At 46.8% G+C, this 17,400-nt stretch overlaps 1 protein-coding gene across 1 annotated transcript in view; it reads left to right on the top strand.

The window, feature by feature from the left end:
• Positions 1 to 17,400, top strand: part of LOC123935871 (dehydrogenase/reductase SDR family member on chromosome X-like) — a 116,250-nt gene that overhangs the window by 15,834 nt on the left and 83,016 nt on the right. The window contains exons 2-3 of the mRNA XM_045996708.1: positions 10,635 to 10,742; positions 17,139 to 17,207. Of these exons, the coding sequence (XP_045852664.1) occupies positions 10,635 to 10,742; positions 17,139 to 17,207 (177 nt within the window). The remainder of the gene's footprint in view (positions 1 to 10,634; positions 10,743 to 17,138; positions 17,208 to 17,400) is intronic.

The raw sequence follows: 17,400 nt of genomic DNA, 5'->3' as shown, positions 1-17,400 counted from the left end.
TTCTTGTGTGTTTCTTGGGAAACCCTTGACTAATGCATCCTTTCTGTATAAGAGACACGTGACCGGACCCCTTCCAATCTGAAGAGCGCATGTCTACAAATCTTTTACTGCATCGTATGGTAGGACACCATCACCAAGCACCTCTACTTTGTGCAAAACACATGTCACCTTTGGTCACCATGCCCACGTTGATACCTTAATTTTGAATTCTGCAGATGAATCTGTCTCGTGCAGGTGGGCTTTGTCCAATCAGTTGAAGACTTTGTGAGAAAACAGTCTGACCTCCCCTTTGCTCGTGGATGTGATTTTTTTTTTTTGATGTTGCTGTCATGCTATGATTTATCGCTCTGTGACATGAATGCCTTTCAAACACAATCCTGCATTATGTACTAGTTGGAATCTTATCCTTTTTCCTTGGATCGGTGGGCCTTGTCCGATCAGTTGAAGGGTTTTTGAGAAAACAATAAGACTGACCTTCCCAGACAAAGAGGAGATTCTGTCTTCAGGTGGCCTTTGGACTCTGGCTGCCACTTTAGCTCATCCCTGAGTCTCAGCCTCCTGGCCAACCCTGTGGAGTAGAGACACAGTTACGTGAGCCAATTCCTTAAATTAAATCTCTGTCTCTCTGCTTAGTTTTTTTTGTGTTTTTTGGGAGAATCCCAAATAATACATCCTTTATGTGTAAGGAACATGGGGCTGGACCCCTTCCAATCTGGAGAGCTCATGTTTACAAATGTTTTACTGCATCGTATGGTAGGACGCCATTGCCAAGCATCTCCACTTTGTGCAAAACACATGTCACCTTTGGTCACCAGGCCCATGTTGATGCCTTAACTTTGAATTCTGCAGATGAGTCTGTCTCGTGCAGGTGGGCCTTGTCTAATCAGTCAAAGACTTCGTGAAAAAACAGTCTGACCTCCTCTTTGCTGGTGGATATGATTTTTTTTTTTGATGTTGCTGTCATGCTTTGATTTATCGCTCTGTGACATGAATGCCTTTCAAACACAATCCTGCATTACGTACTAGTTGGAATCTTATCTTTTTCCTTTGGATCGGTGGGCCTTGTCCAATCAGTTGAAGGGCTTATGAGAAAACAGACTGACCTTCCCAGACAAAGAGGAGATTCTGTCTCCAGGAGGCCTTTGGACTCTGGCTGCCACTTTAGCTCGTCCCTTGGTCGACCCTGCACTATAGAGACTCAAATACACACAGTTAAATGAACCAATTCCTTAAATTAAATCTCTGTCTCTCCACTTAGTCTTCTTGTGTGTTTCTTGGGAGACCCTTGACTAATGTATCCTTTCTGTATAAGGGACATGGGGCTGGACCCCTTCCAATCTGGAGAGCATATGTCTACAAATCTTTTACTGCATCGTATGGTAGGATGCCATTGCCAAGCATCACCACCTCGTGCAAAATGCATGTCACCTCTGGTCACCATGCCTACGTTGATGCCTTAACTTTGAATTCTGCAGATGACTCTCTTTAGTGCAGGTGGGCCTTGTCTGATCAGTCAAAGACTTCGTGAGAAAACAGTCTGATCTCCCCTTTGCTGGTGGATGTGATTTTTTTTTGGATGTTGCTACGATGTTTTCATTTATCCCTCTGTAACGTGAATGCCTTTCAAACACAATTCTGCATTACATCGCAGTTTGTCTCTTATCTTTTTCTCTTGAATCCTTTCTCTGCATTTTATTGGAATCAAGGATTTGTGCATGGAAAATACTTGGCTTTGTTTGGATGGTCCCTTTCTTGACTGTGATGTTATAAACACTGTTTCTTTTTCTTAATTTTGTTTTTTAAAGATTTATTTATTTGTTTGAGGGAGAAAGAGCTGGGGGGAGGGGCAGACAGAGAGAATCTCAAGCAGATTCCCTGCTGAGCCCAGAGCCTGAGATCAGGACCTGAGCCAAAATGAAGAGTCGGGCACACCCCAAACACTGTTTCTCCTATAAGCTTGATTGACCGGGCCTCCAGCTCATTCCCTTTCTTGTAATGCATATGAGCCTGTTATCAGATTTTCTCCCCAGGTTTTATGAAGGTTAGTTGGCAAGACATCACCCGCTGTGTAATGGTTAGAGAATTTCAGAAAGCTCACAGGCACGTTCTTGACATGGTGGTTGTTTTATTTTCTTATACTGAGTATTTCATAGAAATGGAATCATGTCCTGTGTGGTCTTGGGAGTGTGGCTTCCATCCCTGAGCACACGTCCTCATGGTCCCTCCATGGGGCGGCAGGTGTCAGAGTGCTGTTCCTTTTCATGGCTGAGTTCTCTTCCATCCGTGGATGGACCCTGTGCATTGGTGGGCACTTGGACTGCTCACATCTCCCTGGCTACCATGAGTAATGCTGCTCTGGGCCTTCCCCTGTGGATATGCACGTGGACACCTGCTTCCCTGTGTCCTGGATAGATGGAGAGTGAGGAGTGGGATTGCCAGGCCACGTGGTTTCCCCACTACTTTCCCACAGTGCCCACAGCATTTTCCGTGTTCACCAGCCATGCAGGACGGACCCAGTTTCCCTCCCTGCTCTTCAGCATTTGTTCAGCAATGTTTCATTGCCCCCGAAAGAAGACCTATGCGAGTGGACCTAAAGTGATATCTCACTGTGGTTTTGGTTTGCATTTCCATAAGGAGGACGGAATGCCCGTGAGACCTTCCCACATCCACGAGACATTTCCAACACAACGGGACAAAAGCCACGGGACAAAGACTTCTTAGTTTTTAAATTTGTGTTTTGAAAAGCAGAACGTATTATATGAACTGAGCTCATTAAGACTTTTTACAGATCCCTGTAATTCCTGTGCAGTTGCAAGAAAGAATATGGAGAAACTTTGTGTACCCTTTCCCTGGTTTCCCTCCGGGGATAAAACTTACAAAGCTGTGAAGTACGTGATCCCAACCCTCGTGGCTGCAGGGATACAATCATTGCTGTTTTATCCATATTTCCTCGTTTTCATGGGCAGCCACGTGTGCGGTGGTGGGGTGAGCCATCTGGGATGTCCTTGCACATGAAGGGTGGTGCACCCCCAAGTCATTGAGGGGGTGACCATCACCCCTGTGTCAAGACACAGGCATGTTCCCTGCCCCCAGATTCCCAAATGCATGCACAGCCAGCCACTCATTTGCTCTCCATTTCTACAATGCCATCATTTCAAGAATGTCACATTAATGGAGTCACACACAATGCAACCCTTTTAAAATTGCCTTTTTTTTTCTTTTTACCCCCACTCCAAACTAGGCTGTAGAACAATAAGGCTTTCTTTCTCAAGAACACCTGTAAAGACTCTTTGCATAAAATGACATTCCCACCGAAGATCTTTGTCTTATCAACAGGGCAAACAGGGTATCTTTTTATGTTTGAGCATCTTTGCATACCCGTGGGAGTGCGTCTGTGGGATCAGCTCTCAGCATTAGAGCTGCTGGGTCAGAGAACACGCACGCCGGCTTTGCAGAGCCCTTGGCAGCTCGTTTGCTAAAAGGACAGAGTCTTGGTGCCCAGTGACTCGTTCTGGTGCGAGTGTGCAGTTTTTGGACCCACTGTCGCGATGGTTGATCACGAGTCAGCTGTCTTCCTTTCATTGTGTGTACTTACAGGAGTGCGTTTCAACGCTGTTTTCCATGGGTGTGTTTTATTCACTATCCATGAGTCCCTTGTTCGTTTTCTTTGGCTTTTCGGAAGGGAAGAGGACAGGAGATATGCATATCCTTTTACAAGACCCCTTTACGGGCAAGGTCGCAGCCCTTTTTCTACGCCCCTCATCTGTCGTTTGCCTTTACATGTTACCTGACGGACTTTTTGACTCCTTAGGATGAAACCCTTTCTCGACGTGCTCCGTGTTATCCACACACGGATTCTGCGCCGTGCTTAGAAAAGACATGGTCGCGGAGTGATCCAACCACCCCCGCCTCCCCTTCTGTGTTTACGGTCGTATTTTTAAATATTTGAAATGTTTAAATATTTAAATCACTCACAATATTTTAAACACTTCAAGTAGCTGACTATGTAAATTAAACAATATCTTAAACATGGCAAGTATCCGAATCTGTAAATTGTTTCAACCATATTTTAAATCTTTCAAGTGTCTGAATATGTAAATTATTTTTTAAAATATTTCAAGGGGCTCAAGTATTTGAATCTGCAAGTTATTTAAAGAATATTGTAAATCTTCCAAATATGTAAAAATTTAAATTATTTAAATAGAATTATTTAGATAAACAATAAGTACATAGATAAAACAAAAAATAATCCCAATAGTTAAATAATTTTAAATCCTTCAAGTATTTGAATATTTCAATTATTTGAATATTTGAATCTGTAAATGATTCCAAGTTTCTGATATTTGGGGTATTTGCATATGTGAATTATTCTATCAGTATTTTTAAATATCTCCAATCTTTAGCTGTTGGAGGCATGTCTTATTTCCTGCACTGTGGTCAGTGAGATGAGGATACAGAGACCTGACATACAGTTGCTTCCCTACAAGCTGGCCCTCGCGGAAGCATGAGGTCAACCCGCCACATTTCAGTTCTTAAAAAAGAATAATGAGCCACGAGGGCTCTAAACATAGTCCCGGATCAGGATGGGAGCTCCTTCTCCAGTCGGCCTGCAAACATCACTCCTTTGCCAAGCAAACGGGCTTGGGAGGTGCATGTTGCTTTTCTTGTCATTTGAGTCGTGGGTTTGCCCCTCAAGCACATCAGCTGGGCAGTTCGGGGAGGAAGGCGTGAGCCGTGACCGCGGCCGGCCTCCCTATGCGTCCGCAGCAGCTGCTGTCCCTGTACAGACCGATCTGTGGGAGATTAGCTCACAGCTGCCAACTCCGCAGCGCTCCCCCGATGCCTGTCAGAGGTGAGCTGGCCTGTGGGACTTGGCGCTGATGGGTGCTGGTGTGCAGGACACAGAGTGGCATGCAAGGGTCTGGACAGGAATCCCCTGTGTCTGTTTGCAACTGGGTTTTAGGGGGAAGCATGGAAGGCATCTGGGCTGGAGCTGACTCACGTCTGGGAGATGAAGGAGCAGGGAAAGGGGCTGGCTTGCCGGTGCTTCTTGGGAGCCTTGCTAGCCAGGCTGGGGTGTCCTTGCACAGATGTGTGCATGCACGTGCACCAATTTCTAGGGTTTGAATTGTGCCCCCCCAACCAAAAAAAAAAAAAGATATGTTGAAGTCTTAGCCCCTGGTACCTGTGAAGGGGATCTTATTTGGAAATGGGGTCTCTGCAGGTGGTCAAGTTAAGATGAGGGCAGTAGGGTGGGCCCTGATCCCAAAGGACTGGGGTCCTTATAAGAAGAGGGGATGTGGACACAGACATGCACGGAGGGACAACCATGTGAGGACACAGGGAGAATACAGGGTCTACATGCCAAGGAAAGAGCCCTCAGGGGGAACCAGCATTGGCCTGTCTATCCATCTATCCATCCATCCAGCTACCTATCCATTCATCCACGCATCCATCCATCCATCTATCCACCCTTCGACCCATCTATCCATCCTTCTATCCATCCATCCATTCTATCTGCCCATCCATCCATCTATCCATCCATTCACCCATCTATCCACCCATCATCTATCCATCTGTCCATTCTGTCTGTCCATCCATCCATCCATCCATCCATCTGTCCACTCATCATCTTTCCATCCATCCATCCATCTACATCTCCATCCATCATCATCCATCTTATCTATCATCCCTTTTTTTATATATATATAAACATATATATATACATATATATAAACATATATACATATATATAAAGATATATATATGATATATACATATATCATATATACATATCATATATATATATGATATATCACCTCCCTCTCTATGTGTTTATGTTCATACACACACACACATAAATATTTTAATTTTAATCATTTTAAGGAATCAGTTCATACAACTATGGAGACTTGTTAAACCCAAATGCTGCAGGGTAGAAATGCAGGGCACGTTTACAGTTTGAATCTGTCTGCTGGGAAATGGACTCTTGCGGGGGCAGGGGTGGGAGTGGGGACGGGTAATCCGTCTTTACTCTATGAACACCATCAACTGATTAGATGAGGCCCACCCACATTAGGGAGGGAAATCTTTACAGTGTGGGGATTTCAGAGTTAATTGCAGAGCCCAGAAGTTGCACAGGCGAGACCTGTTTCATTCAGAAGCACATGGCTGTCCCATTCCTACCTATGTAGATGGAGCTCCCATTCTTATGCCCTCTGCAGGGATCCAGGTGCGGCTGGGCACAGGGAGTCCCCATGCACTTGGGGTGTCCATCCCCCCCTGTTCCATGTCTCTGCAAGCCCAGACACCTGTATTTGTTCAACATCAGTGAGTGCCCTGTGCAACTCCAAGCCGATCCCAAGTCTCTGGGGACAGAAGGATCTCAACAGTGTCACCAGGAGAGGAGACATCTTAAGCCACACACAACGGGATGGCTAAGACCTCCCAGCACAGATGATGGAAGGGAATTTCTGTTGGGGGGGATGCCTGTGTTGGAGTCCAGTGACAGAAAACAGTGTGTATTTAATCCAATATGAGGCCCATGTTGGGGGAAGCACTGGGTCAGCTGCTGAGAGCCCTCTCTGGCATTATTTCCCTTTTCTCTTTGGCTGCTAGGAAGCTCAGAGCTGAATTTGCCCTCGGAGCTCCACAGTGGGGGTCTTATGACCAGCAGAGCTGCAAACGATTTTTAGTTTTCTTGGCTGATTCAAATCTATCACAGGGACTGAGTTTTAGGATTTGATCAATTGCCATCTTTTATTCACGTGCATTGTATAATCAACTTTTGTACATTGTACTTTGGCGCATTCAACATTTAACCTGAAAAAGAATTTTTTTTTTTTAATTTCAAATTGTTTCTTTTTATTTGGATGAATCCTGGGAAGCTTAATGACTGGGGAACGCATGTGTTTAAAATTTGAAGTCGGGAAAATACAACTGTTCTTTTTCCAAAGGGCTAGTAATACATGGTAGGGAAGGCTTAGTAACAGCTGTCTTGCAAAATTAAGTTTTCCACTGTACGTTTTTATGTCCAGAAACAATACTCATGACCTCGAGCGGTTGGTGCCATTTATCACACTTTTGGTGATTCTTGTGTCTCGTAAATCACAGTTGTTGGTGAAGTGTATGGGCATCTGTTTATTTATAGATCGGCATGGAAACGGCTGTGCGGGTTTTCACTGTAAACGAGTCCCTTCCCGTCTTCACCAGCCAGGGCATATATTTCTGGGGTACAGCCAATAATTACCGGCTTTGGAGCACCCTGTTCTCGCCACTGTGGTGGTATCAGCTAGGAGATAACTTCAGGGACCCCCGAGTGGGCTGAGCCATGCTTGGCAGGAGGCCGATCCCACTTGCTTGGCTCATCATGGCCTTGGGAGAAGACATTCTGAGGACCTGTGTCATCCTTGGATGCAGACACGTTAGGTAGGAAATGACCTTCAGGGCGTGGAGCAAGCAACCACGGGCCTGGAAAGACATTTCATGGACTCGCTCTGTTAACCCAGAAATGTCATGGTGGCTTGGAGTAGGGTGTCCATTATGTACCTCCTGTCTCTGATCCCTGCGAATACCTTTCATACTTCGTACCTAAGCCCAAGGAGCATTCTTTGTGAAGATGATGCTGTCCTTGGAAGAGCAGTCTGGAAGATCACCTGCTGCTCTTGGCATTGAAGGTGGTTGAGGGTTCCTGTGTCCACTTCTCACTGATAAGCTAAGGGGTCAGACTAGATCCTGATGGTCATGTGGTTTCTTAAGCCCCTCCCCGCCCCACCCCAGTTCCTGGGTGGTGGGTGTAGACGTTGCTCTGTCATTATGCCCGTTCCTCCCATGCTTCTGTTTCTCAGCATGTCCTGAGCATCCGGCAGGGGATCTGCCTGGGATGAGGGCATCTTGTCTTAGCCCATTTGGGCCACCATAACAAACACAGCATGGAGTGATTTTGGGGGGGCTTCAGCAGCAGACACTGACTTCCCACCGTTGGGGTGGCTGGATGTCCGAAATTAAGGAGCTGCTAGAGTGAGTTTGTTGATGGAGTTCTTCTGGCTGGGTCCTTGCACAGTGGAAGGGGCCTGGAGTCTCCTTGGGGCCTCCTTTCTAAGGACACCAATTCCATCATGGAGGCTCTGCCCGCATGACTTGGTGAACTTCTAAAGACCCCGACCTCCACCTTCATCAGCTGATCACCTCCCAAAGACCCCCACCTCCAATCCCATCCCGTGGAGGGTTGGCCTTCAACACATGAATTTTAGGAGGAGATACCCACATTCACATCATGGCACATTTCCTTTGGTCTTTCGGGGTAGGTGTGGCCTTCCGTCTGTGCTTGACCCAGCGATGGATGGGTTAGCTCATTAAGTCCGTGAATGTTCATGGAGCACCAGCCTGAACGTCTGCCATTGGGCCAGGCGGTGAGGAACAGGGAATCTGTGAGGAGGTGTGTGCCCCCAGGCAACCCTGGCCGAGGCGGGGAGGACAGGCCAGTCCAAGCACATAGGTGCATAGGGTTGTTCTTCCCACGTAGGGCACACAAAAGCCTTCTGGATGGGATCCTGAGCACAAATGAGCACCCGGGGCCTGTAGGACTGAGACAAAGTCTTGACTGGGAATGGCCGCCATGTTGCACGGGGATTCTTCCCAACAGCAGAGAGACCTCCCGCATGGGTGCAGATACCACACTTAGAAGCACACACGAGCTCTTAGTGCTTGCATGATGTCACACAGGACCGTGAGCTCTTTCAGGGCATCATTCCCTAATACCTTCATGGTTTATCATAAGGGTCGTGAACGTCCAGTTGGGAGCACCACTGTGAGCTTGAGAACCCCCAAATGATCACCTTTCCAATGTTACACATGTGTTCCCGCCCATCGTGACTGCAGGTGGAGTTACTCACCTGCACTCACGGGCCACTCAGGGCTGCTGACTGGTGTCTGCGTGACTGCGGACACCGGGGACACAGCTGCAGGGAGAAACAGGGAGTCTACCATGGATTTCCAGTGCACATTCCTGGAAATGATTTTGCTGCAACAACCTGAATGTGTTTCAGGTTGCACTAGATATCACCCAAGGACCCCCACCCACATGGGGGTTTTCCCCTCTCGCAATCCTGCCCACGGCATACAGGAGCCCCTGCTCGTGAGCACTGTCAGAGAAGCGTGGGGTCAAAGTGCTTATTCTTGTCAAGTGCAGTGGTGTCTCAGTGAGTTTTGGGGAACATGTCTCTCATTGGGTAAAATATCACATGCCTTTGTAAGGACTGTGTCGTGGGTTTTCATATACACAGTTATGTTCACCCTTTTTTTTTTTTCCTTAGAGTGTTATTTTTCTTGATTTGTAAGAACTCTTTACATACCAGGAAAATAGTCTTTTGCATGTGATCAGAGTTGTAAATTTTTTTTTTTTTTAATGTATCATTTACTTTGAACTTCACTTTTGGTGTGTTTTTTTCTTTTTCCATGCAAAATTATTTTGGTCGTGAAATTTATCTACTTATTCTTCTCAACGTTGATTTGTGATTAGGAAGACATTTCATACGCTAAGGTTAAAGATAAATGGATTCATGCTTTTTTCCCCCCTAATATGTTCATTGTGTAACTTCTACCCCATGGTTCATTTTGATGTGTAGATGGGTCTCATTTTGCCTTTTTTTTCTTAATGTCTGTTTACATGTTCCAACACCATTTATTAAAGAGTCCATCTTTGGGGTGCTTGGGTGGCTGAGTTGGTTAAGCGTCTGACTCTTGGTTGCCGCTCAGGTCGTGATCTCAGGGCTGTGAGATCCAGCCCTGCACTGGGCTCTATGATCAGTGTGGAGTCTGCTTGAGATTCTCCTCTGCCTCTCTCAAATAAATAAATAAATCTAAAATAAAATAAAAGTTCATCTTTGTCACCTTCATCGAATGCTCTAGCTCCCAGGGCTGGCCGGTTCCTAGAGATAACATGTGACTCTCAGGAGCACAGTTTTCCAATGCAAACCAGGCAGTCCACAGCCCTCACCCCACCACCCACCACATCCGTAACCACGTTGTTGGCCAGTATCTACCCTACCCATGCAGATCACCACAGGGCCAGGGACACACACGTAGGGACAGCCACTGTGACCCAGAATCTGCTGGAATTATTCACACCAGCCCATCCTAAACCTGCTGAGCCTGCTTCCCTGACCCATTTCTTCCCACAATGGAGACTCTTGTCCACGCTTCCGTGTCCCTCTGCCTTCTGACCCATCCTGCTGCTTCCCCACGTGGGGGGTGGTGTGGTATGCATGCCCCCTCCTCTTCGAAACTGTGTTCTCCAAACTCGTTGCAACAGCAGGCATTCATCCGCTGGTCTGTTGTCTCCCTCCATACCTGAGTAGTAGTAAAACCTACTTCCTGCCCCGTGTTGCCTGGGAGTGTGGATCCTGGAGTATCATCCACGCTCATATAAATGCTACTCCCACATTGGCTCCGGACCTTTCTGCCAATCATCGTGCCGATACTCTAGTTGGTTCCCGCCATGGCCTCAGCTGGGGATGAGCAAGCGTTTATCAGGTGTCTTTGACCAGGTTGGAATGACTCGGGACTGATCCAACCAATCCGCTTCTAAAACTCACTTTGATATATATATATTTTTTCCTTTTCTTCTTCTTCAGTTTTGGCCCCACAACCCGACCGCGTTGCTGTAGTGACCGGAGGCACGGATGGAATCGGCTATGCCACGGCGAGGCACCTGGCGAGACTCGGCATGCGTGTGATCATAGGTGAGGATTGCATTGTTGGCTAATGGAAGATACTCCGTCGTTGGCTCATATAGAAACAGTGATTTGCTTGTAGGTAAAACCCACCTGGGAAACACCTAAGGATGCCCTTGTAAGGACTTTGGTCCTCGTGCAATGAGGATCCGTGTCATTGGCCTCATTTTACCCTGAGCACCTCTTTAAAGACACCCTCTCCAAATAAGGTCAGGTTCTGAGCACCTGTGTGGTCCGGGCTTCAACATAAGAAGAACTTGGGGAAGACACAGTGTAGCCCGGTGTCGACTCAGAACAGGTGTTCAAAGACCGGCTTCCTTTGCAGCTGCATCCCATAGACACATCCTCCATTCTCCTTGTGACACGCTCTCTCTGCTCCTTACCCCGGTGTCTAACTCCTCTTTGAAAACGAAGGTATTTTCTTTGCCTGGGAAAGCGAACAGAGTTCAAGCGAACCCATTGTACTTTTGTTAATTTTCCCAGTGGATTGGGGGTAGAATTTTTAATCTGCTGGGAAAAATGATACTGTGCCCATTACCTTAAAAAAAAAAAAACACTTCATCCTAATTATGTCTCCTATTGACATCATTTGCATTAAATTAATCCCTTTTGTAGTGTGTTTTTACAGAAATCATATGTATGTCTGGTTTTAGGTGTTAAGGATTGTTTTCACTTAAGACTTTCCGTATAATATTACCCGTAGTCTTTAACTTATTCAATAATGATTTATTTCTTCCTTTCTCCCATTTTTCTCCTCCATCTTTTGCCCACCATCATTTTTTCAAGGATAATTTTGGGTCAGAATCTAGAGTATGGGCAGGGTATTTAAACATGAATGTGTTCCACTCCTTCCTGGCTCTGGGCAAGCTCAGTCCTTGGACCCCATAGACATCTAGTGATGCCTAAATGCACAAACTAAAATCCATGATATTATAATGATATTGAGATGCAGATATAAAAATATGTAAGAACACAAACTTGCCACATGATTATAGACATGAAATCTTTATAGGACCAATAACATGACGTACTGGTGGGTTCAATAACTCCCACTGGTTGGAAGCTGTGATGATCTTAAACTTTATTTTGAGACAGCTGCAACACCTTGACTTGGGTCTGAGAATATCTCTGGTTTGTGTCGGTGGCCAAGTCATAGACCCTGCCCTTACTTCTGTGTCTTGTCCACATTTGGACAAGACATTGGGGGTTGGCCACCATGATGATGTTGATTGCTGGTGTTGAAACTCAAAGACCCCCTGAGTTCCATGGGGGAGGGGATCTCCAAGGGAGCTCTTAACCCAGATGGAGAGCCCCCAGGTCTAGCCAGTGTGGCCTTCTGTTGTCCTCACAGAGGTGTGACTCACATGGGTATACTTAGCTATTCATTCCCGTAATCAAATGGACTCACGCTCCTAACTTTGATTTTTTCTTCTCACTTTTGTCAAACATGACTCCACAACTTAAAATTTTTGTATTGCCTGGCCCTTCCCATGTGTCACTCTTTTGAAAAAGTGCAGTTTCTTACAGTGTTTCCTCCCTCAAGGACCCACGTACGCATCTTTCTCTCGTGAGCCAACTGGTCTGTAGAACGGTATACATTTGCCAGGCTTTGGGAGGGGACAGTTACTTCTTGGTGGACCTCACTATTTTCCTCATCAGTGTTTTTTTTTTCTTCAGAGATGGGTCCACATCCCTGTTGTCTGAATCAATGTAGAAATGATAGAACAGTTTTTGACAAGTCTTTGCAAGGACAATCTTTACCAACATCCATATCTACCCCCTCCCCCACCTAGATGAAAAGCAGTCATTGGTGGATGTGAGGGTCCTGCAGGACAGGGGACCCATCTGAGTGTGCATTTCTGGAACTCCTCTTCAAGTTTAGCATCCATGTGGTGTGTTTCTCTCTCCCTGGGACCTGAGCACATCAGGGAGACACGGTGTGTGATCAGAGGGACTTGTGTCTCTGGGCGACTACTGCCTTGTCTTGAATTTCGCCACCATCTGGGATGACTTGATCAAAGTAATGTCAAGGGGGCACCTGGGTGGCTCAGTCAGGAAAGCGTCTACCTTTGGCTTACATCATGATCTCAGGGTCCTGGGATCAAACCCTGCATCAGGTACCCTGCTCAGCGGGGTGTCTGTTTCTCCCTCTCCTTTTGGCCTCCTGCCCTGCTCATGCTCTTGCTCTCTCTCTCTCTCTCAAATGAAAAAAAAAAAAATTTAAAACTTAAAAAAAAAAACCCAAAAACAAAAAAAAACCAAAGTGACATCATGTCATGAACAGAAGGAGCAATAGTCCCAGCTGAGGGACCGCTGGACCTTGGCTTGTGGTAGAAGGAAGCTGGTAGAGCAGAATGGGGAGGACCCTCCAGTCTGAGAACAGCCGGGGACTTGCATCCAGCCCTGGTTGTCTCTGCCTCTTGTGACTTCTCTAGTGCACCTGTCTTCTTCATCTTCTTAATTCTTTGTGAAACTTGGCAATATTGCAATGCAAAGAAAAAAAAAAATTGTTCCCATTCTGTGCTTTTTGCCTCAGTGTGGCATTTTAAGTCATGATGAAGTCTAAATAAGATGGCTTAGGTCATGATGGGGTCTAGTTGGGTAACTCATGAGGTCTTGTTCAGGTAGGTGATGATGGGGTCTAGTTGGGTGAATGATGAGGGGGTCTAGTTTGGTTAGGTGATGATGCAGTCTGGTCAGGTAGGTCGTGATGGGGTCTAGTTCGGTTACGTGATGATGAGGTCTAGTTGGGTGAGTGATGAGGAGGTCTAGTTGGGTTACGTGATGATGCAGTCTGGTCAGGTAGGTCGTGATGAGGTCTAGTTGGGTTAGGTGATGATAGGTCTAGTTGGATTAAGTGATGATGGGGTCTAGTTCGGTTACGTGATGATGAGGTCTAGTTGGGTGAGTGATGAGGAGGTCTACTTGGGTTAGGTGATGATGAGGTCTGGTTGGGTAACTCATGAGGAAGTCTAGTTGGGTGGAACATGAGGTCTTATTCAGGTAGGTGATGATGGGGTCTAGTTGGGTGAATGATGAGGGGGTCTAGTTGGGTTAGGTGATGATGAGGTCTAGTTGGGTTAGCTGATGATGTAGTGTGATCAGGTAGGTCGTGATGAGGTCTAGTTGCGTTAGGTGATGATAGGTCTGGTTGGGTTAAGTGATGATGGGGTTTTTGGTTAGGTGATGATGAGGTCTAGTTTGATAGGTGATGATGAGTTCTACCTGGGTGGCTCATGAGGAAGTCCAGTTGGGTAAGTCCGTAGGAAGTCAGGTTGGGGTTAGGTCATGCTGAGGTCTAGTTGAGTGAGGGGTGTGATCTACAGACAGAATGCAGTGAAGGCACGTGAGGGAGCATGTTGTACTCATGCATGTGAGGACTGGAGCCCTGACTCTCCTGTCAACTCCTCATTTAGGTGATACCTGCTGAGACCAGGGACAGTCCTGCCTGCACCAAAGTTCTCCTTCTCTTGAAGTAAACAGAATGCTCCTGTGCTCCTTACCCTCCCACATCTTCTTTCCCACAGAGCTTCTGGTGTCTGCATGGGTCACGGTTTGACCCGCTCAGTCCAATCAAGTGTGAATGTTCCCTCCTCCCCGAGTCCTTCAGGGAGTAACTGCATATATTCTGAGAGGAACAATGTTTTGTCTTGTGTGACAGTTTGATACAAGGCCACTTAACCAAATATTATCATGGACACTTTAAATTTCACACTAAATGAAAACTAAGAGATGTGTATATCCAATTTCAAGTTTGCCAATCCTGAGTCCATTAATGTTTAAACCGTAATCAGTTACTTGCTGAAGAATTGGAAAAGGGAATGTGGCTCCAACCCAAGCACATTAATATTGCCATAAATACATTAATTATTAAATTTCTCATTTGCGCACGATAGCTCCGTTCTTATAGTTTCAAAATACTCTTTGGGTAGAGGATATGTCTTTGTAACTCTTGATGAATAGCCTTCTAAAAGATGGCTTTTGAGACCAGGGGCCAGTAGATTTTTTCTGGTGTGGACCAGATAATAAATATTTGCTTAAGTGTGTCTCTCAATGGTCAGCTCTGTCTTGATAGCCGGAAAGCACCATTGGCAATATTGGAAGCTGTGGGTATGGCTGTAGTTCCTATATATATATATAAATATATATATATTTTTTTCTTTTCAAATCAGGGAGATCATTGGATGTGGCCCCAGGTTCCTAGTTTGCTGGCCCTGGTTTGAGTTCAATGTCTTGACTTAGCCCCCCACTGAACGCATGAGCAGATGGCAGGCCCCCTATGCTTGTGCCTACCTTCCGTTCTGGTCAAGGACTCTACCTTGCATGCAATATTTGGTCAGTCAGTGTAGGAAATCTCTAGCAACTGCATGCATAGGGTCAAGGTTCCGTATCCAACTCTGGGGAGCCAGCTGGTAAAGATGACCTTTCCAAAAGAGTGCCTGTGTCCATGCCTCTAATGCAAAGCCTTAGGGAGAGTAGTGACCTGCCCGTCGAGGGGAGGCGTTACCGTGACCAGTTTCCCCTCCTGGTTTGATGCCCCCGCTTTCTCTGGCCGTTGACATCTCTTTCGGAACGTGGAGCGTCTTCTCTCCCGCTTCACGCAGGCTTCCACTGGGCCACCTTTGATGCCAAGATGGTGAATGCCAGAAGCATAGCCCGCCAGTGGATGGCTCTTGAATATTTTAAAATTGCGTGGAAATTCCGAAATAAGCTCACGCATGTACACGGCCCCAGCTTAGAGAAAGGTGAGTTTTATTTTGTCGTCTTTGAGGCTTAGAACATTTAGAGATGGAACACAACTTTCCGGTATGGCATCCTGTCCGACTGTGCACCCCGCAACACAGGGAGACCCTCTGAGCAAAAATCTAACAACCGTATAATAGGTTCTTTCTTCAAGGGAGCCGAAGGTGTGAACACTATCACGGCTGCGTTTTCTTGACGTCTGCCACTTTGAACTCCTTTAAGGTGGTGGCGCCTGATATAATCCTTCACTTCACCCCCTGAAGATGTCTTTTATCTCCGATTCATCTCCAGCTGGAGCCAAAGACGTTTCTGATTTCACGACGTTCACCGCTTCTGCGGTCTGTGTTTCCTTAACGCTTTGTTGTAAACCCTTCTGCTTCTGGGAAGGGTGTTCCATCGGGTTTTTTTGGCGGGGGTGGGGGGCACTTGTCAACGACACAGAGTAATTAGTGCAGGATCAAGTGGCGAGGGGATCCATAGCTGAGCCCCTTGTACGTTAGTTCGAATAGAAAAATGAAACAAAATACAGGAAAACAGCGTGTAGAAATGTCTCCAGAACGGATTGCTTGGTGATACGTTTTCATGGAGATCTCAAGAGGGTTGTACCCCAGAGAACACCTGGCCAGCAGCGGCTGGACGCAGGTGTGGGAGGGTGATGTGAGCCGCTCCAACCCTTTAGGATGTGGTCCTCCCAGGCCAGGTGTCTCTCCTGCTGTCCTCATGCCACCTGTCACTTCTCGGGGCTCCAGGAGCTTCACTCCCACGCCTGTGTTTCTCAGATGCCAACTCCAATCGCCTTGTGCAGAAGCGTGCCCATGACTCACCCTGGCAGGGCGTTTCGGGGTTGGCTCACCCCGCAAAGGAGCTGAACATCTGCCTGTTGTCCAGTTGATCGTGAGCGCTGGTGTGTGGGAAGACAGGGTGTCCTGATCGTCTCCCCGAATGGCAGCCCCATTCGGCACACCTTAAAATTCGGACTGTGTGCTCAGGGACACAGTTGAAAACAGATGCCTTCCTCCAAACATCAATGCACCGCCATCTAGTAAGACACTAAAGAAACCTCATTCACTATTTTAATGCCCAGATGTCACCGTCTCTATTTTAACGGTGATGTCCCTCATACACAAAACACGCGTGGCCATTCTTCTAAGCTCACGTTTCCCCAGAGTCATACCTGTGGATTTTGTACAGGGTCCTCCATAAGGACATGGGAATCCCACGTTCATAGAGGGAATGGCGCACGGTCCTTTTGGAGCTCAGACTGCCAGTGAGTGGGGGGAGGTGGGTGTCCACTAAAGTTTCTTAGGAAGTTCTATGAGTGCTCTGACCTTCCTGCGACCATCTTTATGCTCACGCAATCCTTGGCTCACTCCCGTCCCCCTGCCCCATGTTCTTTGTGCCGCCGGCTGCGTCACACCCCAGTAATCAACCACAGGGACATTCTTCTTCTCACCAATGCAGGCTAAAGGCAATCCTCCATCAGCTGATAGGTTGCCTTGGCCACAGCTGTTCTGGTGGCCCTGTTCCACACCAGGGCTCGATGATAAGCCATAAAGAGCCCCCTCCGAGGTTGTGTTTTGCATCTTAAGACAACATTTTCTTGTGCTCGATAATGTCTGGAGGACCTCGCCACTGATTATAGCTTTTTTTTTCCCCTTATAGCTGGAAATAACGCCGGCAAAGCCCAGGAAGCTGTGAGACAAATACAACAAGAGACTTTGAACGACAAAGGTAGTGTTCTCGAGCCTTGTGGGTCTTGTCCTTGTTCCGAGTTGGTGTTGACAGCTGAGCTGCAGGCCTGGACGTTGGATCACGAGTGTGGGCGTGGAGGCAGCACTCGGGGGTGGGGATGTCTGTCTTGTGCGTTTCTTTTGGGGATTTTCAGTCCCCCCAGAGAGTGCTGAATGGCAGGAAGCATGTCCCA

Source organism: Meles meles, chromosome Y (genome assembly GCF_922984935.1).
Source record: "Meles meles chromosome Y, mMelMel3.1 paternal haplotype, whole genome shotgun sequence".
Taxonomy (NCBI): domain Eukaryota; kingdom Metazoa; phylum Chordata; class Mammalia; order Carnivora; family Mustelidae; genus Meles; species Meles meles.
This window is presented reverse-complemented; position numbering and strand designations above follow the sequence as displayed.